The 27,358-nt window shown below is 40.5% G+C and overlaps 2 protein-coding genes across 4 annotated transcripts in view; one reads left to right on the top strand and one right to left on the bottom strand.

Annotated features, from left to right (window-relative positions):
• Nucleotides 1–4,598, bottom strand: part of BAG1 (BCL2 associated athanogene 1) — a 75,560-nt gene extending 70,962 nt beyond the window's left edge. For all 3 annotated transcript variants that reach the window (XM_015818192.1, XM_015818208.1, XM_015818199.1), the window contains exon 1: nucleotides 4,479–4,598. In XM_015818192.1, the coding sequence (XP_015673678.1) occupies nucleotides 4,479–4,527 (49 nt within the window). In that variant the 5' untranslated portion in view covers nucleotides 4,528–4,598. The remainder of the gene's footprint in view (nucleotides 1–4,478) is intronic.
• Nucleotides 4,599–13,166: 8,568 nt separating this feature from the next.
• Nucleotides 13,167–27,358, top strand: part of CHMP5 (charged multivesicular body protein 5) — an 87,783-nt gene continuing 73,591 nt past the window's right edge. Inside the window, exons 1-2 of the mRNA XM_015818180.1 lie at nucleotides 13,167–13,327; nucleotides 20,678–20,782. Coding sequence (XP_015673666.1) covers nucleotides 13,259–13,327; nucleotides 20,678–20,782 — 174 coding nt within the window. The 5' untranslated portion in view covers nucleotides 13,167–13,258. The remainder of the gene's footprint in view (nucleotides 13,328–20,677; nucleotides 20,783–27,358) is intronic.

The following is a 27,358-nucleotide window of genomic DNA, read 5'->3' as shown; positions in this document are numbered from 1 at the left end:
CCAGGCCGGGCTTCACTAGGCCTTGCTAGGCCTCTCCGCGCCTGGGCCGCCCTCCGCAGTCCCGTAGCTCCGCCCACCTCCGATCGCCAAGCCATCGCTGCGCCGGGCCGCTGCAACGGGCCGCAGCTCTTCTTGGCCGCTAGGCCCCAGGCTTCACCAGGCCCCGCTAGGCCTCAGTTCTCCCCGGCCGCTAGGCCGCGAGGCTTCACCAGGCCTCGCTAGGCCCCTCCGGGCCTGGGCCGCCCTCCGCGGCATCGCAGCTCCGTTCGCCGCCCCGCCCAGCCAAACCTGGCAGTCCTGCGGTCCGGCACCCGTCCTCTTCGCTCGCCGATCCTCTCCTCTCACTCATTCCTGGCCGGCGAGCACCCCCGGACCTTCTTTGACACCCCCATCTCCGCCGATGGACCACCGCCGCTACGGAGCCGGAGCCGGAGCCGGTAGGTCCGCCATCACACGCATGCGCACAATACCATCATTCCAGAAATTCTTCTCTTTAAACTGACTCAGCTAGCTGTGCCTGTCCATGTTTGTAGGTGGATTATAAGCTTTTTGACAGATAGGAAGCAACTGAAAAACCTAGGAAAAATCACATCAAGTAACTGGACAATTAGCACAGGTGCCCTTCAGGGCTGTGTGCTCTCTCCATTATTCTTCTCTATATATACCAATAACTGTATCTCTAAGGATCCTTCTATTAAAGTACTGATGTTTGCAGATGCTACAACAATCAGTCTCATTCAAGAAGTGATGAATGTGCATAGGATTGAACAACTAGCCCTATGGTGCAGATGGAATAATCTGAACATGCTTACAACTGTAGAGATGAGAATAGATTTTAGGAGAGCCCTTCTATTCTACCACCTCTTACTATATTAGACAGCACGGTATCAATAGTAGAGTCCTTCAGGTTTTTGGATTTTATAATCTCCCAGGATTTAAAATAGATAGCTAAGATTAGAACCATAATTAAAAAGCACAACAAAGAATGTACTTCCTGCATCAACTTAGGAACTTCAGACTGCCCCAGGAGCTGTTGATACAGTTCTGCGTTGATTCTGTTATTTGTACTTCTATAATTGTCTGGTTTTGTGTAGCAACTAAACAGTACAAGTACCGACTCCAATAGATAGTTAGGACTGCAGAAAAAAACAACTGCAACCAGCTTGCCTTCATAGAGGACCTCTATATTGCACGGTCAGAAGAAGGGCCGAGAAATTATCTACAGCAGGCATGTCAAACTCGCGACGTCACATGACGTCATGGGACGTATCGGAGCTTTTTTGCCATTGCCGGCAATGGGGTGGGTGCGGCTCCGGTATGATTGAAACCGGCCTGCGGGCTGGCAGTTTGACACCCCCGATCTACAGACCTCTCATATCCTGGACATAAACTGTTTCAACTTTTTCCTTTGGGATGCTGCATCCCAAAACAACTAAATATAGAGACAGTTTTTTCCTTCATGCCATCACTCTGCTAAACACTTGATTCCCGCAGTACTGTCTTATGTCTATTTACCCATGTAGTATGGCTATATTATTATCCTTACCATCTTCTCTACTATCTCCTATTGGTATATCATTATTATGATTATTATTACTGTTTTTGCATGTACATTGAGAACTTCTGCACCAGAGACAAATTCCTTGTGTGTCTAATCACACTTGGCCACATAAAGTATTCTATTACATTACATAGTAGTTCAAATACCACAGGACCAGAACCAGCAGTATACCTTCACTTAAAAGAAAAAGGACACTCTTTTGAAGATCATAATGTTCACATTTTGGACAGGGAAGATAGATGGTTTGGGAGAGAATGAAAGAATCCATTCATGCTAAAGTAGAAAATCCTTTCTTCATTAGAGTTGGAGGCCTGAGACACAACCTGCCCCCCATTTTTAGGCTGCTTCTGCATCAGTCCCCAGGAAGATCAAGACCACTTCACAGGTTCACCAAGGAGGCCATATTTAACCACTGACCCAAGACCTAAGAGAAGGATTTAGGACAATGGCTCTTAAGGATTATCTGCCTACTCACCTAACAAGCCTATTTAGATTAGATAAAACCACCCAGGAGGACATATATATAAGCCCCCCCCCCCAAACAACTTGCTCAGATTGAAGAAGCTGTGTTTGAAGCTTCTTCAAGAAGAGAAACGTTTCAAACCAAAAAAAGAAAAAGTCCAGTTGCCACAACTCAACTTCCAGACAACTACTTAGATGACTGAGAATATTTATTGATACTGAGATTGCTACTTTTTCACATTAGGGTCTGAACAAGAACTATAGCAGTTTATCCCAAAGATAAAAAAAAACTTCTATTACAGGTTGGAATATAACAAAAATAAATGTCTATATAGATTATTCAAATTAAAATTTCATTGGATATTAGTTTTATCCTAAAACTTTCCTATTTTCCATATATAAAAAAGGGAAACATTTTTTTTTTAAAAAAAAGCCTTTACTTTTCCAGTTCTGTTCCATTGTTTCTTAAGAGACAGAAAAAGTTACAATAGTAGGGGCAGAAACAGGAATTAATATAAACATCAGACTATGGATTTGGGAAACTATATCTGTAACAAAACAGGCTGTTGTTAAAGCACCCCTCCTTAAGCCCAATTCATCCTCTGATTTAGCTTCAAACAACTGAGTGAATTAACTCCAAGAGGGCTAAGCTCCTTACTGTATGTGAAAAATGGCTCATAATTTGGTTAATTATGACTTACTGAATAAACCATAATTGGCTGGGTTCATACAATTTACTAAACTTATAACTAAATGAACCTCTGTTTGTGTGTATGTGCGTATGTGTGTACTCATTTTATCTCCAAACCCCATAAATTTTAAATGAAAACAGACACACATGAAGAAAAAGAAGTGGCCTATCGACTTTTAGAATATAGAGTGTCCTCTGCTTACAAACATTAGTTTAATGACTGTTCAAAGTTACAACCACATTGCAAAAAGTGACTTATGACCGTTTTTCACAATTATGACCATTGCAGCATCTCTATGGTCATATGATCAAAATTCAGACGCTTAAAAACTTACTCATATTTATGACAGTTGCAGTGTCTTAGGGTCATGTGATCATCTTTTGTGACTTTCTGACAACCAAAGTTAATCGAAAAACCAGATTCACTTAACAACCATAATACTAACTTAACTACTATAGTGATTTACTTAACAATTTTGGCAAGAAAGGTTGTAAAATGGAGCAAAATTCACTTAACTGCCTTGCCAACAGAAATTTTGGCTCAATTGTGGTCATAAGAGGAGGACTATCTGTATAGTCCTTGATATGCCATACAAAACCTAATATGACCATTAAGGTGATAAATGAGATAAGCCATAATTTGTTTAGTTTTAGTATAATGTGATAACCAACCAATAATTGATGGATTATTACATGAGTGATGGATTGTTACATATTTTTTTACAGAGAAGGCTAGTAATTGTATTGTGAATTACAGCCAATTGAGGTTTATTCATATGATTATATAAATCTTTTTATGCCAGTACACACTATGAATTATGAGTTAGCATCTCAGTATCTTTTCCAATAATTCTATAACATAGGCCACTGTTAGTATATTATAATCTAGATTTTGGAAAATGGGGGATTTAGTTGCTAAAGCCACCTAGTTGACTGTCAGTAGTAAAGCTATTATTGTTCCTACATGTTGCTCCATTTCATGATTTATAGAATTATAATTTTAATTATATTAATTTTAAAAATTAATTAATAACATTTAATTTAACAATCTGACGGACCAGTCTTTAGGAGCAGCATGACCAATTCATCCTAAATATGTTTTCAAACAGCCATGTTTTTACCGTTCCATGAAAATATGTTAAGGACAGAATGTTCCAGATATCCAGGTATAAGCTATTCCAAAGGCACAATTCTTTGTTAAGAGTTTTACCTAACCAGATAAAGTGTAAATCCAGCCACTGTATATGCCTCATCTAATTGTTAACTTTACATGCATGTATGAGAAGTCTAGTTCAGCCTTCCCAACCTAGTTGCTATGGTAGGACTACAACTGACATACAAAGATCATCAAGAACACTGTCATATGAGATGATGGGCTCTGCCGACCAGCATCAGGTTAATAAAAGCTGCTCTAAGCATGAAGTAGTCGAAATTTGGTTTTACTTTTACCAGTTTTTTATTTATGCACGCACTCACCAAAATAAAGTATGGCTACTTCCACTGGGAGAAGTAATTACCGGGCCAACTGGTAGATTAAATTCGATCAAAATTCAAAAGAAATGGGAATAGGATGGGGAAATGGAGGCGAAAACATCAACACAAGAGATACGAAGAGAATTCCTGTACAGTTTCTGTGGACACTCTACCTCACAAACCCAGTTAGCCTCGCAAGGCTGCGAGAGTCAGAGATCAGCAGCCGCAACAAGTCAGCGAGGAAGACTTACCCACCCCTTCCTTTTCCCGTTTTTTGACATGGCTTCTTACCGTACGTGACCGTTACTATCACGGCCGACTTCTCGTAAGGCCCCGCCATTCCTGCTTGTCCACCTCTCCGGTCGAGCTGCCTCTGAGATGCCCAGCAGCTGCTTCTCCTTCCTTCTAATCCGGAAACTGCCCGGCGCCTAGAAAAAAAAGGGAAGAAGGGATGTGACGCCAGAAAACTTCCGATAACCAGCCCCTCATCTTGATAGCAGCGATTGGACGGCAAAGAAATGCCGCCTTCTTTGTCCTACAAATAAGGTACTGCAGGATATTTCTGAGAACCAAGTTCAAGCAGCATTTAGACGTTCATTGTGTAGAAGGAAAATTGTTGGTAGTTTATTCCATTACACGATGTCAAATAAAATTTTTACAGTAACACAATTCTGAAGGCAGAGGTGATTGTTCCAGCAGTAATAAAGGGATTTTCGACTCCTATCTCATAATTAGCAATTTATTCTATATGTACATTTTTGCTTGTCTGTTCAAACTGAATGTCCAAAGCAGTATATAACTTAAAAATAACGATAATTAAACGGTGTTGTTTTGCATGTGTACCAATACAAATCATATTGTGTTATATTCTTGTGGAAAACGAAAGAACTCTTACGAATTCCAGAGGGGTTTAGCAGAGAAGTTTATTTGCGCAAGGTTCAGAGCATATTAGAGATAGGCAATTCTGAACGAGGAGGGCAGGATTAGACTTCAGTTTTTATACTACCCTCCTTAAAGAACAAAGGGCTACACATTGAAATACACACTGTGATACATTAGGAGCGTTTCTCACAGGCATACAATGGAAGGTTTTGCTACATACAAAGTATCCATGTGCAGAGCGCATTTGGTTGCCACATATTACTGACAGAGAACTTTCCCGGTGAATTTTCCCAGTGATTATGCATTACATCATTGTTCTAGCAATTATGCAGACACATCATTATTGCAGTTATGCAGACAAATCATTATTCTAATAATTGTTCAATTTTACTACATTAATACCATCAGAGCAAGATTTTGTGATTAGATTTAATTGACAGAAAAAGGGACCTGAAATCCAGCAGTTTATCTGTTTTGAAGTAATTGAAATAATATTACTTTTACACAACATTTATAAATCAGGTTATAAATACATCTATTTGTGATTGTATGACATGCTTTTTTTGTGTGTGTCATCTTATCCTGGCAACTGTCTGAATATGTCCCTGCAGTTTTCTTGGCAAAGTTTTCAGAAGTATACAGAATAAATGTACTTTATTAACCTCAGTATTTGAGTATTCATAGCACTCTGAATCATGAACATGATTGGATTCACTTAGCATGCTAGACTAAAATGTAATTAGGTTATTTCAAATTCAGTGTGGCACCTGGATGAAGACTAATGGAGAAGCACTAGGAACCATAATTTTTACTTATAGCTTGTAAAACTCTCAGTTTTATCCAGACCAAGAAATGGACATTAAGACCTGTTCTTCCAGCTTCCCAAAATGGTTTTGAAACATTAATCCAGTTCAGCATTTTAATACAATACACTGAACCATAGAAATAGAGGAACTATAAACTGGGCAGATTCATAATATATGGCACTGTAAAACAGCCTATATCATCTTTTGTCTAGCAACTTTCATTGGCTTTTATTTCCTTTGTCCAAGTCTGCCTCCATATCTCTTTTTACTACCATACCTTCATGACATTGTATTCGTCTCATTGAGAACTCATTACTAAGGCAACTTAAAGTTATCCATAACTATATTTTAAATGCTGAAATACTGCTTTTTCCCCAAGCAACAAGGCAAGATATTTTTTGTTCTGAAGAATCTGTACATCTTACCAATCATTTGGATGTTAGTGAAATCGGGTGACATTGCATCTCCCACCCCAGGGCTGGGATTAGTTTGGCATCTACTGGTTGATTTGGGCTAAGGCTGGCATGTGCTCTCCTCTCTCTGGTTCAGGGCTATTTTGCTTTATACACAAAGAGAGTCTACTTTTTGAAACCAGACTGTCCTTCTGTACTCAACTGGTCTACAAACTGACCACAGTTCAGAGATCTATATCAGTCTGAAGATCAGTTGATGGCCAATGGCAGTAGATAAGGTGGGGGGAGGAATATGCCATACTGTAAAGAGAGAGGAGATTTTCTGTATCTGTTGTGCAAGTCTCCCTATATTGCAAGTCTCCCAAGTTACTCATTGGATTGCTTTTGAACACAAGTGTGGCATTCTTCTATAACTGCCTTGTTTTGCCTAATAATTACACTTCCTTTGATTGCAGCCATATTTGCATACAATCAGAATGAACTTTGGCAGGTAGCTAAACTCTTGGTCTAGCTATCAGTCAGAATTCGTTTTCCTTATTTCCATCTCATATTAAGAGAGTGATTAACTTTTCATCTACTGTCAGAACCCTCAATTATTAATCATGCATATTCTCTGGGTTTAGGTTATTTGGGTTCTGCCATCCTCCTGTGGGGGGAGGGGGGTAGCCGGGGGCTTGTTGTGCACATAGACTGTTTTCTCTATCTGCTTTCATATATGGGGTGTGAAAGGAATGTCTCGGGGCCATCTGCCTTATCTCAGAGCACAGGGAGAAACTAGAGAAGACCTAACAACCTTGAGAGAGGTGCCTTATTGGTTGCTTTCCCATAGCTCGATGTCACCTGTGGATTGGCCTGTTTGAATCGACTGGACAGTTGGGGTGGGGTTATTGTTTCACAGGTTTAACCTATTGATTCGGACAGGAAGTCCTCAGATCCTGCCTAGCTTTCCTGCTTTCTGTACCTGCCAATAAAAGTTCCTTTTGAAATGATGCCAGTTTCAAGAGTTCTGCTTTCTTGGTAAAGAAACGGAGGCAGGTCCTTACATTAGGCAGGATCTGCAAAGTGGTCAACCCGGAGGACTAATCCTACCATGGGCACCATGCAAAATGATGTCTAATCACAGAGGTGAGAAGAGAGAAACGAGCGCTTGGAGGGGGCCTTGCTGAAAGCTTGCCCAAACAGCAGTGGCTCAGACTCCACCAGCTCATCCAAAGAGGTGGACACTTACGAGAAACCGAGATGGTCAATCGGAGTGGGGAAGGACAACTGGGACACGAAAGCTAGGAAAGTCACCCTCAAGTGTGACAGCCATCAACCTGGTTGGAAGCACAAGATGGAGAGATCACTAAATGTCAGTGAAGATGAGGGCGAGAGGCCAGCGCGCTCTGACCGCTTCTTCAAGCAAGCCATTGGCATGCTGATAGAGGCATTCAAAAACCTCCAGGAAGAAGAGGCCGATCCCTACAGGGATTCAATAGCCATGGGCTGGGACGAGAAAGAAGCGGTCCGGGAGAGCAAATTCGCAAACCCTGGCCCTTCCATGAGCGCCTTGGAAGCCACTGGAGTGACAGCCAAGGTCACCACCCCAGCCCGTGCCACCCCAGCTGGAGGAGATGGATGCTGAGCCAGAAGAAGAGGGACTCAACCGCCTGACCGCAAGGTTCCAGCCCTGGAGGTAAAGTACGATGGATCACCCCAGCAGTTGGGCTTTTTCCTAGCCCACATCCTGAGCTACATGCACAAATATGGGCGGGAAATCCCTGGGACCGTGGGCGTGTCAGGATCGTAACCCTTGACTTGGAAGGTGGCAGCTGCCCAGTGAATGGTGTCCCTACATGTTGACGCTCCTGAGCTCCGGAATTTTAACCTGTTCATGGCAGCCCTGAGATGCAGGTTTGAGGACTCGCTAGCTGATCAGAAAGTGCAGGAAACACTGTCATTTGGGTTGTGACAGACCTATTCTCCAAACAGGTCCACTTTATACTCTGCCAGAAGATTCCCACTGCTAAAGCCCTAGCCAAATTATTTGTACTACATATATATCAGCTGCATGGGGTCCCACAATGCATTATATCAGACGGGGGTCCAGTTCACCTCCGAGTTCTGGAGAGCTTTTTTGGACCTACTTGGTACCAGTCAAGGACTGACATCTAGTCATCATCTGCAAACAAATGGTGGGACAGAATGTTCAAACTCAGTATTAGAACAATACCTGAGATGCTTCATAAATTACAACAAGATAACTGTACTGAGCTGTTCCCTTTCACAGAAGTCGCTTACAACAATGCACTACATTCAAGTACCGGCCACAAACCCTTCCAAGTGGCAACAGGACAAAGTTTCAACCCAATGCCTTAGTTACCTGTTAATGAGCCCACCACCCCCTCTTTGAAAGCTGTAGATGAAGCGAGGGAAGCTTATAAAGTTCAGGCAGATAAACAAATGGAACCTAAACCATTCAAAATAGAGGGAAAATATATCTCCCTACCAAATTTTTAAAATCCCTGCAGCCATCGAAAAAGCTAGGATCAAAATTCATACGACCCTTCCCCATAAAACACATAATTAACCCAGTAACAGTGGAATTGAAACTCCCAAAACCATTGAGACAGGTCCACCCTGTATTTCACTGCAGCCTGCTTAAATGGGAACTAACCTCCCTCCACACAACCCTTTATGGTGGAAGGGGAACAGCATTTTGATATTAAAGAAATATTAGACTCCAGGAAACATCATGGATTAACCCAATACATGGTGGCATGGAAAGACCTCCCACCATCACAAAATGAGTTGGGTGCATAAAAAGCATGTCATAGCTCTTCGACTGCTAAAAAAGTTCCATGCCTGTTACTCAGATAAGCCTGACTAACATTGTTGTTTCAACTCTCTCTCTCTTTATTATTTTCTCTATCTCCAGGTGGATCTCTCATTTTTCTAGAGGAGCGGCATGTCAGAACCCTAAGTTATTAAAACAGTGTCTGTGGAAGAACATCAATCATCAGTGGGAGGAACATTTTTTATGCTGTACAATTTTCTGTCAGTTCAAGGGCTCATGGATAATACCTTAATTCAACAAGAGCCCGTAGTATATTACACTGAACCCAGGAACAAGTGTGTATGTGTAAAATGATTTTAATATTTGAAGAGCACATTGGGACTTGTATTACCTTAGATTACCATGTTCTATAAACACAAATTGAACATAAGACTTACAGTGAGGGGGGAAAAGTATTTGATTCCCTGCTGATTTTGTACATTTGCCCACTGACAAAGAAATGATCAGTCTATAATTTTAATGGTAGGTTTATTTTAACAGTGAGAGACAGAATAACAACCAAAACAATCCAGAAAAACGCATTTCAAAAACTTATAAATTGATTTGCATTTTAATGAGTGAAATAAGTATTTGATCCCCTATCAATCAGCAAGATTTCTGGCTCCCAGGTGTCTTTTATACAGGTAACAAGCTGAGATTACGAGCACTCTATTAAAGGGAATGCTCCTAATCTCAGCTTGTTACCTGTATAAAAGACACCTGTTCACAGAAGCAATCAATCAGATTCCAAATTCTCCACCATGTTCCAAGACCAAAGAGCTGTCCAAGGATGTCAGGGACAAGATTGTAGACCTACACAAGGCTGGAATGGGCTACAAGACTATCGCCAAGTAGCTTGGTGAGAAGGTGACAACAGTTGGTGCGATTATTCGCAAATGGAAGAAACACAAAATAACTGTCAATCTCCCCCGGTCTGGGGCTCCATACAAGATCTCACCTCATGGAGTTCCAATGATCATGAGAACAGTGAAGAGTCAGCCCAGAATTACACGGGAGGATCTTGTCAATGATCTCAAGGCAGCTGAGACCATAGTCACCAAGAAAATATTTGGTAACACACTACACCGTAAAGGATTGAAATCCTGCAGTGCCCGCAAGGTCCTCCTGCTCAAGAAAGCACATATACAGGCCTGTCTGACGTTTGCCAATGAACATCTGAATGATTCAGAGGAGAACTGGGTGAAAGTGTTGTGGTCAAATCAGACCAAAATTGAGCTCTTTGGCATCAACTCAACTCGCCGTGTTTGGAGGAGGAGGAATGCTGCCTATGACCCCAAGAACACCATCCCCACTGTCAAACACGGAAGTGGAAACATTATGCTTTGGGGGTGTTTTTCTGCTAAGGGGACCGGACAACTTCAGCACATCAAAGGGACGATAGACGGGCCATGTACTGTCAAATCTTGGGTGAGAATCTCCTTCCCTCAGCCAGGGCATTGAAAATGGGTCGTGGATGAGTATTCCAGCATGGCAATGACCCAAAACACATGGCCAAGGTAACAAAGACCTTAATCCCATAAAACAGGGGTCCCCAACCCCCGGTCCATGAACCAGCACCGGGCTGTGGCATGCCAGAAACTGGTCTGTGCAAACAAGCAAAGCCCCATTCACGGGATGCAGGCAATACATGAAACCACGCCCCCTCCAGTCCACAGAAAAACCTCTCTCTACGGAATCAGTCCTTGGTGCTCAAAAGGTTGGGGACTTCTGCCATAGAAAATCCATGGAGGGAGGTGAAGGTTTGAGCCACCAAATGTCAGTCTCAAAACCTTAATGACTTGGAGAAGATCTGCAAAGAGGAGTGGGACAAAATCCCTCCTGAGATGCATGCAAACCTGGTGGCCAACTACAAGAAACGTCTGACCTCTGTGGTTGCCAACAAGGGTTTTGCCACCAAGTACTAAGTCATGTTTTGCAAAGGGGTCAAATATTTATTTCACTCATTAAAATGCAAATCAATTTATACCTTTTTTGAAATGCGTTTTTCTGGATTTTTTTGTTATTCTGTCTCTCACTTTTAAAATAAACCTACCATTAAAATTATAGACTGATCATTTCTTTGTCAGTGGGCAAATGTACAAAATCAGCAGGGGATCAAATACTTTTTTCTCTCACTGTAGTTCAAATAGCATATTAAACCATGCATTTTATTCAAGTTTGGTTTAGTCTCTTGTATGAACCTGCAGGAATGTACAGTATTCAAAATGGGTAAGAGTTGAGGATATCTGTGCTACATTCAAAGAGCCTTTCCCGTTTTGGACCCAAATATTTCATATCTCTACAATCGAGTCATTGTGTTTTTTAAATCATGAATTTCAGCTAGTGTGTTGTGTGAACCCAGCCAGTGGTTTATTCAGAAAACCTTGGTTAAGTAAAACATGATTCAGTGCAATAAGTGAACTCTGACTCTGAGATCACATTCTGTTAACACAGTAAAATAGCATTGATAAAAGAATTGTCTATGGTGGCAAAAAATAGCATTAAATGCACACTTACAACTCAAAATTTGTAGTTGACCTTGCCCTGAAAACATATATATTATTGTGGAAAAATGGGATATTATCTCCAATCATGCTGGCTCAACATAATAAAAGGGCACATATCTTCTTTATGATCTATTTTGTCCATCTAAAGCAGCGGTTTCCAATCTTTTCTATCCCCGCACCCGTAGAACACTTCTGATATATTCTTGCATCCCTAACAAAAGTTTGAAATAATGGCAATGAATTATGCATATACACTATAACTTTGAAACTTCTAAACCCAAGTTTTTGCACCCCCTGGAATATTGTCTTGCACCCCCAGTTGGGAACCCCTGATCTAAAGTGTTTGTATTGAACCTATAATTGTGATTTCTATGTGCATGAAATAAAATTCTATTTAAAAAGTTTTATCAGTACTTAACTATTTGTTAAACTAGGATCACATGTAATTCAAATTTATAATTCAATGATGTTTGAATAGTCATTGTAGTTTATAAATTCATGTCTTAATTTATTATATGAATCCAACCAAAGTCTTTCCTATTGGCTGTATTTGCATGATGCACCTACATTATCTGAATATTATGGAATATTTAATCTTTTAAACTTCAGTGGTACAAAGAACCAGTAACTTTACAGACTCAGCTCACACATACTGGAGTAAAATTTGGTTGGTCTTTCCAGCATTCTATGCAAAACAAGAAATAGATGCACCTAGAGTCTGAACACATTCACGGAAAAGGAACCCTAACTTTTATATTGTTAAAAGTAAATTAAGCCACTCAATTATTGGTCTTTTGTCCTTATTCAAGTCACTGTTAAAGCTGGTTTACCTAATGCACTAAAACATATTTAAAGAGCAGTACAAATTTAACCAGCCATTATCTATATAAATAAAAATGTAAATGTTCGTTTGTTCAAAATCTTAAATCTCCTAAAGTTCTTCACCGATTGCTTTGAAATTTTGATACAACGTTGCATTCGAATACACGCTTGTTTTTATATACCTATTATTATATAGATGTCACACCTGTGACACAAACATGCGCTTTCTCTTTTCTTTCTTTTCCATTTAACCAGACTGAGCCACAGCAACGCGTGGCCGGGTACAGCTAGTTAAATAAAACAAACTTAACTGAATGTATAAACTCACTCTATAAGTTTGCTCTTTAACGTACAATGGGAACCTGTTAAAATGGTTTCCATAATAATCCAGAAGATCTTGTAGCCTTCCTTTAGTCCAATCTGTCATAGTATTTTGTCTACTATTTTGCAAAAGTAAAAAAATAAAAATAAACAAATATTCCTAATACTTTGCTCTGTCCCTGTTACTCCATTCTTTATTTCCATCCTTTCCTTGTTCGAAGCAAATACATCCTTGCTCTACTAACAAGTTCTCCTCCACAACGGGGTTTTCCAAAGAAACCCGGAACAGTTTAATTTTTCTATCACCATTTTTTCTCAACATCTTCCGATCTTTAATCCAAATGTCACTCGTAGTTTCTATCGTCCACTGATTGGTCGTTGTCTCAGAAGGGCGAGATCACTGAGCAGGCGCAATGGATAGTTTCCGGGTCTGAGGGGGTTGTGAAACTTTTCAAGTCGCTCTTTGTTTTCTATTTGGGCTGTATTTCTCTGGCTGGTTGCTGAGATGAATCGTTTGTTCGGCAAATCGAAGCCTAAGGCGCCACCTCCGAATTTGACGGACTGTATTGGCACGGTAGGTACCACACAGAGAGAGGGTGTGTGGCTGGAGCACCCTTACCTGCCGGCTTCTCTAGAGAAGAAAATAGTCGTCGTCGAGGCTGAATCTCATTGTCAGAACATTTTAGTACAGATATCTATTGGCAGATTTACTATGTTGTTTTTGATAATCTAGGGCAGTGTTTCTCAACCTTGGGCCCTTTAAGATGTGTAGATTTCAACATCCAGAATTCCCCAGCCAGCTTTGCTAGTTAAGGAATTCTGGGAGCTGAAGTCCACACGTCTAAAAGGGGCCAAGATTGAAAAACACTGATCTAGGGTGAATAAGAAGACGTAGTCGCTAGCAGAGCAGCATACTCTTTCTCGGGAGCAATATTTACTGGTCGCTAATTCGCCGAATGAGTGTTTTTAATGTAGTTTGAGCATTGAATTGCTTTTGGCTCCATGGCTCTGATTTGAATTGTTTAGATGTAGTCAGTAATTTGATTCATGTCTTGTGGTGAGCCATGGTTTGCTTAACCATAGTTTGTTGAATAAATTGTTGGCTGGATTCTGAGAATGTGCTTTGCTTGATGTGGTTGTGATTTATTTAAAACCAAAGAATCTATATTATGCCTGCTAATCACTTTTATCCCTTTCGTTTGCCCCTCCAAAGAATTATGTGGTTAATTCTGCCTGTTTATTTGTGTCTTGTGCTTTCTAAATAACAAGTTTCATTCTACTTGGCAAGCTATTTCAAAACTAGGGGAATTGGGGAATGGATAGAGAAGTAATACTGTGCATGATCATGTTTTTGATGAGTTCTTGGATTCCAGCCACTATAATTTAGGATGTATTATGGAGGAAAATCTCAAGATAAAAGTTATCTTTTTAGTATTTAGAAGCAATGATAGGGGTACACAGAGGAACAATAAAAGTGTCAGTGTCAGAGTCAATTGTTACTTTTCTCTTATGCGTACTTAAGGCTTTTTAAGCAATGTAAGTGGGGATTAATTGTTTTAATTATAATTTGTGTTATAAACTAAAGTTTATTCATGTTTGCATACTGTGATATAGCAATTCTTTTTTAACAAGAATTTAAAAAAAATCCTTTGTTTGTCCCCTACAACCTTAAGTGTCTACAAATAAATGCTTTTAACAGTTATTTTTTATTACATTCTCTTTAAAAAGGCTGAGCTCTGTCAAGTTGTTTTAAAAAATTAATCTCTCACGTAGCCCTAATTTTTTATTTCTTCTGTGACTCCTTTTGTGAATAGTTATTGTTGATAAACAAATATAACCATTTGCTAAAGATTGCATGTTTAGAATTAGAATATATACTGTAGAACACTTTTATATATATATATATATATATATATATATATATATATATATATATATATATATATATATATTTTATTGGGTTTTTTTACATATCACCATTGATATTTGGTAAACAGCATGTTGTCTAGGTTTGTATTTACAAATAATCAATAACATTTAATTTTTATAGTTCCATATTCCACATAATAATTTTCCTTGATTTTCTCTTCTTCCAATATTCTTTTAGCAACCTTAAATTAAAACATTTCTTGATATTTTTTGGAAAAATAACAATTAAATGTCTACAAATATCCTCCACTTCATTATTAAGCTTTTTTCTAATTAATCATCTAGATCACTTTGTCATAGATCCTTTTTAAAGTTCTCATTTAAATTTATTTTCCCCACAATATTCAAAAGAAAGCATTTTTACTTGTTAAAATTTTCTTAGAGTTAATTACACTTATATATTGAAATCTTTTTCCTCAAATGAGCCATCCCAACACTTAATTTTTTCACATCTTGAAATAGAAAGAAGAAAGGACAAGAATAATATACTATCTAAAAAAGCATATCCCTCTTAAACTAAAATACCTTAATAATCAATGTTTCATTTTTTAAAAACATATTCAAATCTTCAAAATCCATTATATTTGAATATTTAATACATTTCCCTCATATAAATCTTCCCACACATTTTTATATTTCTCATATCATAGACAAAAAAAATACTGTATTGCTTAAGGAGCCTATCCCTCCTAAGCTTCTTTAACCGTATTCAAACAATTGTTTAATCTTTAAATATTCCATCAAATGAATCCCATCATCTAATTTAATAATAATAAAGTTGGAAGGGACCTTGGAGGTCATCGGCTCCAACCCCCTGCTCAGGCAGGAAACCCTACACCATTTCGAACAAATGGCTGTCCAGTCTCTTCTTAAAAACTTCCAGTGCTGGAGCATTCACCGCTTCTGGAGGCAGGTTGTTCCACTGGTTAATTGTTCTAACTGTCAGTATGTTTCTCCTTAGTTCTAGGTTGCTTCTCTCCTTGATTAGTTTCCATCCGTTGCTTCTTGTCCTGCCTTCAGGCGCTTTGGAGAATAGCTTGACTCCCTCTTCTTTGTGGCAGCCCCTGAGATATTGGAACACTGCCATCATGTCCCCCCTTGTCCTTCTCGTCATTAAACTAGACATACCCAATTCCAGCAACCGTTCCTTATATGTTTTAGCCTCCAGTCCCCTAATCATCTTTGTTGGTCTTCTCTGTACTCTTTCTAGAGTCTCAACATCTTTTTTACATCGTGGTGACCAAAACTGGATGCCGTATTCCAAGTGTGGCCTTACCAAGGCATTGTAAAGTGGTATTAATACTTCACGTGATCTTGATTCTACCCCTCTGTTAATGCAGCCCAGCACTGTGTTGGCCTTTTTGGCAGCTGCAGTACACTGCTGGCTCATATTTAAGTGATTGTCCACTAGGACTCCGAGATCCTTCTCACAGTTACTACTATTGAGCAATACCCCCTATATTATACCTGTACATTTGGTTTTTCTTGCCTAAATGTAGAACCTTACTTTTTTCACCATTGAATTTCATTTTGTTAGATAGCGCCCAGTGTTCAAGTCTGTCCAGGTCCTCCTGTATCTTAAGTCTGTCTTCTGGAGTGTTAGCTATTCCTGCCAGCTTGGTGTCATCCACAAATTTGATGATTCCCCATCTATCCCCTCGTCCAAATAGTTGATGATGTTGAAGAGCACTGGGCCCAGAACAGCCCTGGGGCACTCCACTACACACTTCCCTCCATGTAGATGCGGTCCATTGAGGACCACACGCTGAGTACAGCTGGTCAGCCAGCTACGAAGCCATCTGGTGATGATGCTGTCTAACCCACATTTTTCTATCTTATCGAGTAGTAGGCTGTAATCTACTTTATCAAATGCCTTACTGAAGTCCAAGTAAATTATATCCACAGCATTCCTCTGATCTACTAATTTTGTCACTTGGTCAAAGAATGCAACAAGGTTTGTCTGGCATGATCTGTTTTTGACAAACCCATGTTGGCTTTTAGTAGTGATTTTGTTTGCCTCTAGGTGTTCGCTGATTCGTTGTTTGATTATCTTTTCCAGAATCTTCCCAGATATTGAGGTCAGGCTGATAGGTCTGTAATTTCCTGGATCCACTTTTTTTCCTTTTTTGAAGATTTCTTAATTCTGGTTTTAGCCCTTTTTTTGGCCAAACATTTTTCCTAGTTAGTATGTTCTGTTGAATCCCAAGATCTTCCCATGGTTTTGTAGATGTTATCAGTACAAAAGCTAAGTCAGTTAAAGTACTTTTGTGAAGATATTCCTCAGAGATCTTTTTCTTTCTCTCTTAGTTTCTCCCATCACCTTTTTTCTCTCGAATTCTTGAATTCTTGACATATAGGTTGACTTTTCCATGTCCAGGATTTCCTGGAAGCTTTTGTCCATCTGACTCCTTCCATTATTAAATTCCATCTCAAAGTTTCTTTCTACTAGTTTATATTCAGTTGTCTGCTTTACATGATCCCTCTTTCTTTTTGTTTTCTGATCCTTTATTTGTTGTGACATTAAATTGAGAATGCATTCATTTAAATTTTCAAATTCATTTTTAATTTCCTCATGGTTTAAAATTAATGTCATATGTATTTGTTGTAACATAACATACATTTCTTCCTGGAAAGTATTTATTTTTTCTTGATATATTCTTTCTGCAGGCTTCTGATGCTCTGCCAATTGCTTTAAAGTTATAGTTTAAAAAATACTTATAGTCCAAGAAGGTCACTTTTTTTTCTAAATTTTATAAAGCTAGTCCACAATCTTTTCTTTTATTACAGCTGTTCTTTGTTTGATTAAAGCTTTGAATAACAAGTTTTTTTTCTGAGCTGTATATTTAGGGTAGTATTTCCATCCACCAGTAGATGTCAGCACCAGTCCATCTTTCAATTTTCAAAACAAATAAACCATTTACAGGTAGTCCTTGAGTTATGAGTGTAATGGAGACTGCCCATTTCACTCGTAATTTGAAAACTCGTAGAGTGAATCTCGTTCGAGGAATGAGATCACTCTCTTGCTTGTTAAAACGCATGCAGCTCATTAAGCAAACGAGGTATCTCAGGGTGGGGAAGGTCATGGAGGGCCTCGTTCTGGAACAGGCCTCTAAGACCTCCCCAACCCACTAAGATACCGTATGCTTCCCCCTCCCTTCCTGCCGCACCGGACTCACGTGGAATTCTCTTTGCTGCAGTTCCTGCTGCCATCCGGATTTGAGGCGACCCCCCCCTCCACAGTCTGATCTGGGCTCCAGAGGCCTTTTTCAGGCTGCTGCCGCCTGGATTTGAGGCAAGGGAACGCTTCTGCACACCCTGCGCGGCCCGATCCGGGCTCCAGAGGCCTTTTCCAGGCCATTGCTGCCTGGATTTGAGACCGGGGAATGCTTCCATGGTCCCCCCGCAGCCTGATCAGGGCTGGAAAAGGCCTCCAGAGCCCGGATTGGGCCGCATGGGGTGCACAGAAGCGTTCCCCCACCTCAAATCCATGTATCAGCGGCCTGAAAAGACCTCTGGAACCTGGACCATGCAGGTTGTGCAGAGGTGTTCCCCGGCCTCAAATCTGGGTGGCAGTGGCCTGGAAAAGGCCTCCGGAGCCCGGATCGGGCTGCGCGGGGTGCACAGAAGCATTCCCTGACCTCAAATCCGGGCGGCAACAGCTTGAAAAAGGCCTCCGGAGGCAGGTGGAAGCATCTTCCAGCTTCAGTTCCATTCTCTGTTGAGAGAACAAGGCCTAAAGTACAATGAGATCATGCAAGATCAGTAGCGTGAGATCTTGCCCCACTGATCTTGCGTGATCTTGCATTACTTTAGGCCTTCATTCTCTGCAAACACATTGAAGGCTGGAGCAGCCAAGAAAGCGAAGGATCTCAATCTTCGCAGAGTGAGTATTGAAGGCCTTATGCCTAGGGAGACCCGGGGCAAGGGTGGGGAGGTAGGGAATAACCAGGGTGAATGTTGCAGAGCCACTACGGTCGCTCATAAGGGCGAATGACTGCTGTGTTGCAATATTCGTAACTTCAGGACTTACTCATAAGCACTAGGAAGCGCTCATCACATAACTTTGAATGAGTGTTAAGTGAACGCTCGTAACTTGGGGATTACCTGTATCTCCGTCAATAATCTTTTGCCAGGAAACTCTTAATAAATTCCATCGGTTTCACTTTTTCCAAGTTTAAATCTTATATTAATTTTATTTCTGTGTATTTTTATCCCCCATAAATTTAATTCCCTGTTTCTGTTTAGAGGAGTGTGGAGCAAAGACCCCCCTCACTTTCAGAGGATTTTTACTTCTGGGGTTTTTTCTTTTTTTTTTCAGGAAATCAGTCAGGTAGAAGAGAGAGAATCAATATTCTTACCCAGTTCAATTACGCTGTTTATGATCGCTTAATTTAGTGCTTTTTAGCTTCAGCTGCATGTAGCTTGGGTTAGACTCACGAATGATGCTAGCCTATCTTCTGTTGGTTTCTGTAGAGCATTCCCCGGACGTCCGGATCAACCACTGTCTTTCAAGGCTCAGCGGGGCTTCCCTCCTTGTTTGCCACCTCTCCAGGGTGACTTTTGGCCCATTTACTGTAGGGTCACCAAACACAGAGAAATCAGCTGTAGACTGTAGAGCCCTGCAATCCCTCGGCTGTTGCACTAACTGCACAAAACCAGAAGCCATACTGTAGAACAGGGCTTTTCAACCTTTTCACAGATTGTACCACTTTTAGGACATGACAATATTTGACTATCACCAGTGCTTAGCAAGGTGTCAAAAACTTGATGACTAAAAAAAAGGGGGTTGGGATTTTGGGTTTTACTGATTAGACTCATTTGTTGTTATAGAAATGACTAATTTATAATATTATGGAAAAGTAAAAAGTTGAGGTTCAATGTTAATGCTTCCTTCTACTGCAACAGAGGAAGTATGTTCTTTTTCCCTTCTCCCCCTCACTTTTCCCCCTTTTTCCTCCCCACTGTGTCCTACTATTTGCTTTTGTATTTTTGTATTTTATTCTATAATCTAATAAAATATTACAAACTGTAGAAAAAAAAATGCCAGTTTTAATTTCTTTGGTGGCTGTTCCTTTACTGAATCACTTTCCCTTTGCACTGACAAATGTATGATGAATTTATTCATGTTTATTAATATGCACCACTACCAGTTAGTTCAAGGGTCTTCAAACTTGGCACTTTTAAGACTTGTGGACTTCAACTCCCAGAATTCCTCAGCCCTCATGGCTGGTTGAGGAATTCTGGGAGTTGAAGTCCACAGGTCTTAAAGTTGCTAAGTTTGTAGACTACTGAGCCAGCTGGTTTGTCCTTCTGAGCTCTTCCAATGTTGTAAGAATGCACCCCCCAATCCCTTAAAGACACAGGAATCAAGTACAAAGCAAGAAAATAAAGAAACACAAACTCTGGGTTTGTTTTTTCTCTTTAAGCTGCTTCAGGCCTGTTATGTGTCACAATGTTGCAATTCTAGACTGAAAGGCTCTGGCAATTGCGAAAAGCTTTAGCTTTAAATTAAGCCTCTTTACCTTCAAAAGAAAACTTTCTAAAAGCCACAGACAGACTCAGTTAAAGAGGGTAAAACTAATTTCATTTATTTAAAGGGATTAAATCTTTCCTGTTGTCTTTTTTCCCTTCCCCCACCCAAACCACGTTCTTTTATCGCCTCTCCTCTCTTCCCCTTCCCTTTTTCTTCAGTTCACCTCCAGCTCCGAGCTGTGCCAATCAGCTGGAGCCCTGTCAACTCCTGGGGCTTCTGCCGAGCCCAGACAGTCCTGCAGCTGCAGCTGCCTCTCCCTCAGGCTTGGCTCACTTCAGCTCATTCCCCTCCCCTGCTACACTTGGCTAGCGGTCGCATACCACCTGCATGTGGCAAAGTACCAAAAGTGGTAGGCATACCACCCTTTGAAAAGCCCTGCTACAGAACATTTTTACTTTTTATTTTGACTGATGTCTTTTGCTGCCAGTTAATAGTTGCTTTATTTATTATTCTTTACCAAAGGTGGATAGCAGAGCAGAATCGATTGATAAGAAAATTTCTAGACTTGATGCAGAGCTGGTGAAATATAAAGACCAAATGAAGAAAATGAGAGAGGGGCCTGCAAAGGTAAGATGTAAATAGTTTTATGGTGAAGTGATTCGTGGTCACATGATGACTATATCTCCTGGTTTTTAGGAGGATTTTTCAATGTACCAGAAATTAGAAGAAAACAAATGAATAATAGTATATAATGGTAGAAATAGGGCCTGCAGGGCTTGAAATCAGTGACCAAAAGGAGTTTCTGAGTGACGGCACTTGTCTGTGACTTTTTAGAACAGCTACATACCTTTTAATGCCAACAGAAGCCAACAGTATTGATGTTGAAATCCTGCTTATGTTAAAGAATTTTGAGTCTAGGATGGGTATCACCTTGCACTTTGAACTGTGTGTCTTATGTTCAGGTAATAATAAAGCCATAGTAAAATCTTAATGAGGCTTTAGTGCACGGAGGCATACTGTATGTGAATTTTAGCTCAAGAGGTATGTAACTTAACTGAATAAGGTACAATTGACTTGTGGTTCATATATAATGTCAACTTTACAACAAGGTAAATCATCTAACTTTGATTAATACATTTATATTGATTTTACATTTTTATAATGATTATTTATACATGCAATGGGTTGGGGATTTTTTTTGTTGATTATTGTAAGTCATCCAGAGTCTCTTTTTGTAAGATGGGTGGCTGTATAAATTTGACTACTAAATAAATAAAGCTTTTCAACTGACAGTGGGTGAGTCCACAGAATATGATAGGCCAAAGTCATTTTGACTATATTGTGGCTTAATATGTGTGAATCCATGTTCACTATGTTATAAAATTTACTTCATAGCTTTGCTTCTAAATTAAGTTAGCTAGTTTCAAGTCATAAACTGCAATAAGCAAAGTGCATATTGGTTTAATGTATTGAATGTAGATAGTGCATCTTATTGCATCTAGTAATAAAGTGTAATAGAGACTAGTCTCCTCGCAGTGCACCCTGGGCAACACGATTTTGTCATGGCTAAATAGTCTAACGTTCCGGCTGCTAGACCTCACAAGGATATCCCAACAAGAAGCAGCAGCATAAATACTGAAAATAAAAATAACACATCTTTTCATAATCAAGTGACAAAAGACATAGGAGATGTCCTGAAAATTGTATACCTTTATGTGGAAGATATGAGCAGGACTAAAGCTGACTATTTACTTAGGCTTATGAATAATTATTCATTCATAAGCCTAAGTAAATAGTCAGCTTTAGCCCTGCTCACGCCTTCTGCATAAAGTTATACAATTTTCAGGACATCTAAAATTCAGTAAATGTTGTCGTACTATAAGAAATTGATTGCACTGATGAAATCCAACTTAAAAACAGATGGAAACTTCTAGAATATTCTCTAGCTGCAGCTATTTACCATGCAATGTAAGGACTGCGACCTACGTAAGAAACAATATAGATCAAGTACAAGATATGAAAAGTCATACTGAAGTACCGTATATACTCGAGTATAAGCCGAGTTTTTCAGCCCATTTTTGGGGCTGAAAAATGCCCCCCTCGGCTTATACTCGAGTCAGCGTCTTGAAGCAGCTGCTACTGCTGCCGCCACCGCCAGGCAAGCCACGGCGGCTCGCCGCTCGCTCCCCCTCCCCTCGCGCTACGCTCAGCCTGCTTGCCTGGCGGTGGCGGCAGCGGTCACGGTGGCTCGCCGCTCGCTCCCCTCCCCTGGCGCTGCGCTCCGCCTGCTTGCCTGGCGGCGGCGGCGACAGTCACAGTGGCTCGCCGCTCGNGCCCGGCTCGTTCCCGCCGCCGCCGCCGAGCTCATTGCTGCCGCCGCAGCCGCCCGGCTCGTTCCCGCCGCAGCCGCCACCCAGCGTGTTCCTGCCGCCGCCGCAGCCGCCCGGCTCATTCCCGCTACGACGGTGGCCGCCCAGCTCGTTCCCGGTGTCGCCCCGGCCTGTGATGCTCCAGGTACGGCCCTTCCCTTCCGTTCCATGCGGCGCTGCGTGTCCAGGCCGGGACGGAATACGCCGGGCCGCCGCAGCCAAGCGCGAGGGGGAACGCCAGACGCCTTGCCCGAAGGGAGGCCTGGCGACGCTGCGCCCTGCCGGGCGTTCACCGACAGGGCCGGGGAGGCCGAGGCGGCCAGGGAGGAACAGCCAACTGCCGGCAACCAGCCGGAACTGCTGGGGCCAGCCCGTATTGAAGAATACGGCTGAATTTACCCGGGCTGGCCGAGAAAGGCACACCTCCAGCCTTCCCCGCAACCGGGAGAAGCCCCCTCCCTTTTGCAAGGTTGCCCCCTCCCCGCTTTTGGGGTGGGGGAGAATTGAGAGAGAGAGAGAGAGAGACAAACACACACACACACAAAGAGGAGAGGGGAGCCGGCCGGCCCACCCGTTTCCCCCTTTCCCTGCGCGAGCGTGTGTGGATTTCCCCCCCCCCTTTTTTCTGCCCGCCTCTCTCGCCCGCCCGCCCTGTTCCAGCTTCTCACTATCCAAGAATACCCTTCCAGCTGACGTGGGGCGTGTTATCAACTATTGCTCCTTTGTGCAAAGTGCTACAATTGCGCGGTTACCAGAGGGGTGGGGTTGCAAAGAGGCCGATTAGCCCAGGCGGAAAAATGTGTGTGCTGAAAAATGCCCCCTCGGCTTATACGCGAGTCACCATTTTTCCCCAGTTCTTTGTGGCAAAATAGGTCCCTCGGCTTATATTCGGGTCGACTTATACTCGAGTATATACGGTAAATGTATTTGTCACACAAACAAAAATTTCCAACAATGAAATCGTCAACATGTATAAATCACCCGCAAAACCATGGGATGATAGGACGCTGTCTAATATGCAGCATTCTACAGTAATTATAGGCAATTTTAATAGCTAAAATACATTATGTGGACACAAAGACATTAATGAAGAAGGTAAAATGGCTGGCACTAAAAATCTCTTCCTAGTCCATGATGCTAAGAATAAGAGTATGTTCCACTTGGCCAGATGGAGTAAGGACTATAATAACCCTGGTTTACATTTTGTCTCCATGGATATGCACAACACACCATTACATTGTAACAAAAGAGTAGTTCCAGAAATCCTTGAAGTCAGCACAGACCTGTGCTATTAAATGTTGGAGTGCAGATCTCAAATGTAGGATAGAACACTAAGCCTTGATGGAATTTTCAAAAAGCCAAATGGAAACATTTGTTGTTGAACTCAACCACAACATAATGGATCCCCCTAACATAGAAAATTACTATCAATAGGTGGGATTGCTACTTTCTGTGGTTAAGAAGCATATCCCAAGGGGCTGTAATAATAATAATATATTTATTGATTAGCCCATGGGCCATATCAAGGTGCAGAGTTCCAAACACACATTATACTCAAATGCAGTAAAAACAATTTAGAATGGAATTGGTTAAAATATAATTTAGAATAAAATAGAAATAAAATACAACTTAAAATGAAATTGGGATAAAATACATTTTTAAAATGAAATTAGAATCAAATACGGCAATTTAAGATGTAGATAGATAAAATATGATAAAATTATATTTCACTATCACCCCTACAATCTACCCCAATCAGTCTCACATATGCCGATCTCAGCCAAACCATTTTGCTCAGGTACTATTAAATAAATGTATTAAATGTAATTTTCAATTTCTGGCCGCACATAAGGTAAGTTATTTTGATATGGGGGTCCCAATGGGTCATTTGTTTAGTGTATAGGCCAAGGTACCTGTCTCTCATCCTCTTATATAGGCAGCAGTGAAATAGGATGTGAGCCAGGTCCTCAACCTCTGCCGCTCTGCAGATGCAGAGACATCCATTATAGGGTATACAGTAGAGTGGAATCTCCCATATCTGACCATTGTATCAAGCGGTTCAAATCTCGCTCATGGGAATATTTCCCTAAGATATTTTGGCAGTTGTAATTTCAAATAGCTGTCTGCTTGAAAAGTGCATTTGTATTTGCTCAGCCATTTCAAGTTACTCACCTTACTAAGGATGGCTATGTCATTTTGTGCTTTAATATCCTTAATTCTTTGGGCAGCTCTTTTTTTAGATCGTTTCCCCGTTACACAAGAGGCAGGAAGGCCACAGCTTCTTACAAAATTTATCAATTTAGTGAACCTGGAAGTTTGTGATTGTAATTTTATCTGCTCTAGTAGGCATAACATGGGGAGTCTATCACTCTCCATTTCATTAATTTTATGCCAGTAATTATATGTTCTGATTTTGGATAGAGAATGAATTGTATGAATTCCCAGTTCAGTTCTAACTGCTACAGCAGATGTTCTTGGATCTACTCCCAAAATACATCTCAGGTGCTGGGACTACGTTTGTTCTAGTGTTGTAATTGAGTATATACACCAAATTTCTGCTCCATACAAAAGCATAGGAGTAACCTTAGCTTTATATACTCTGATTAATGGAACAAGGGACCCTGGATAACTATGATTCTTTAATTTAAGCAGTAGATTCAAACGAGCCTTTGCTCTAAGTGTGCTCTGTTGATGATGGCAAGCCCAGAATCCAGTCTTGGAAAACGTTTTGCCTAAGTATACAAAGGTGTTAACCTGTTCAATTGGTTCACCCTCTAATTGCCATTTATGTCTCTCATGATGTTTTCCAAACACTATGATTTTTTTATTTAAATTTACTGATGGTTAGGGAGTTGTCCTGGCAATAGGAGTTAAACATTCTTAATAGTCTGTGCAATCCTACTAATAGGATCATATCGTCGGCATAGAGCAAGCTATTACAGTATGTATTTAGCATCATCAGCATATGTACCATGGGGTCTTTCATTAACCCTGGAAGGTCATTAATGTATAGATTAAATAATAATGGGGCCAGGATATACCCTTGTCTTACCCCTTTATTTGTGTGAATCCTGTTAGTCAAGGCCCCATAAACTCCATACCGCATCTTCAAACAGGTACTTATGTAAAGGGCTTTAATCAAAGCTAGCAATCTAGGTTCTATTTTAAGAGATGTCAATTTACTCCATAGTACTTCTCTGTTTACAGTATCAAATGCTGCTGTAAGATCTATAAAAGCAGCAAATGGGTTTCCTCCTATAGGCATATTTGGCAATTACAGGTAGATGGTTCAGGACAAAGCAGTTATCAATGGTAGATCAGTTTTGTCTAAAACCTGTTTGTTCTTCTGCGAAGATATGATTTTCTTCTACCCAGATTTCAATTCTATTCAAAAGGAACCTAGCATATATTTTTGCTACAATGTCAATAAGACTAATGGGCCTATATTTACTAGGATCCTTTTTATTCCCTTTTTTATATATGGGGACAACTATTGCCATCTTCCACCCATCTGGTATATGGCAGGTGTTATTTATATTTGTAAAAAGACCTGCCAATATTGGACCCCACAAGTCGGAATTTCTTAAATAATTCTGCTGGCAAAAAACTTCACCTGGGGCTTTATTATTCCTTTAGGCTTTTAATGATGGATTGTATCTCTTTTACCGAGACTGTGGGATTGATATGTGGGATTGCTACTTTCAGTAGTTAAGAAGCATATCCCAAGGGGCTGTAGAAAAACATATATCACAACCTGGAGCCAAGAATGCACACAATTGTACAATGAACCTGAAGTTTCTGATGAACTCCTCCAATGTCTAGACTCTGCCAGAAGAGAAAAGTGGCACTCTCTTATGGAGCAAATGAGTTTTCAACATGCCAGCAAAAAGGCTTACAAAACTGGGAGATAGCTCCATGAAAGAAATCTGAAATGTTGGCAATATCAGCCCTAATGATCCTTACAAGGAAAACATCAGGAGCAAATAAAGAGAGAACTAGTGAAATCAAAAGAGAAAAAAAGCCAGAGTCAATGAACTAACACCTGAAAGTAACATCTCAGAAGAATTTTCTACATTAGAAATCGCTAAAGTACTATCGATAAAATCAGGAAAAACAGCTGACCTAGATGGAGTATCCGAGTTTCTGAAGCATTGTGGACTGTATACTATACTCTGACTTACACAATTTTATAATGATAAACAACAACAAACAGGGAGGTTTCCAACAATACTCAAAAGACCCCAAATTGTAGCCATCCTGAGACCTGGTAAGGAAGAGAAATCTGTGAAAGCATTTCTTATAATTTACTGGAGAGACTCATCGTAAACATAATTAAACCCCTGACCAAGGAACATATACCTATAGAATAGGCTGGATTTAGCTAAAAAGAAACTGCGATCAGGTATCATCACTAATATCCCATATAAAAAATGGATTTTAGTAGAGAAAAAATATGTTGCTATGTTCATCAACCTATTATCAGCCTACAATACAGTGTGAAGAGAAAGGATGATTCTAAAGTTCTTATACATTGTGCCTTGTAAGAAAATAGTTATTCTATTCAACAATATGTTTTCAAACAGATACATTGAAGTACATCTGGATGACCAAATTAGTCAGAAGTATAGGTTAAATCAGTGGTTCTTAACCTTTTTGAATGAATCGCCCCCTTGAGCCAATGAGGAAGTTGTCATCGCCCCCCTCCCCCAACATAACCTCTCAGTCACAACTTTGCAATACTGCAGACCTCTTAAAATGTGAAATGAATTTATATAAACTTTCATTTCTCTCCCCCAGAATAAAGTTAATAATTTTGTGGATGTGAGGGCTGGGC

This window comes from Protobothrops mucrosquamatus, unplaced genomic scaffold, assembly GCF_001527695.2.
Source record: "Protobothrops mucrosquamatus isolate PMUCROS unplaced genomic scaffold, P.Mucros_1.0 scaffold_134, whole genome shotgun sequence".
NCBI classification, from domain to species: Eukaryota; Metazoa; Chordata; class Lepidosauria; order Squamata; family Viperidae; genus Protobothrops; species Protobothrops mucrosquamatus.
This window is presented reverse-complemented; position numbering and strand designations above follow the sequence as displayed.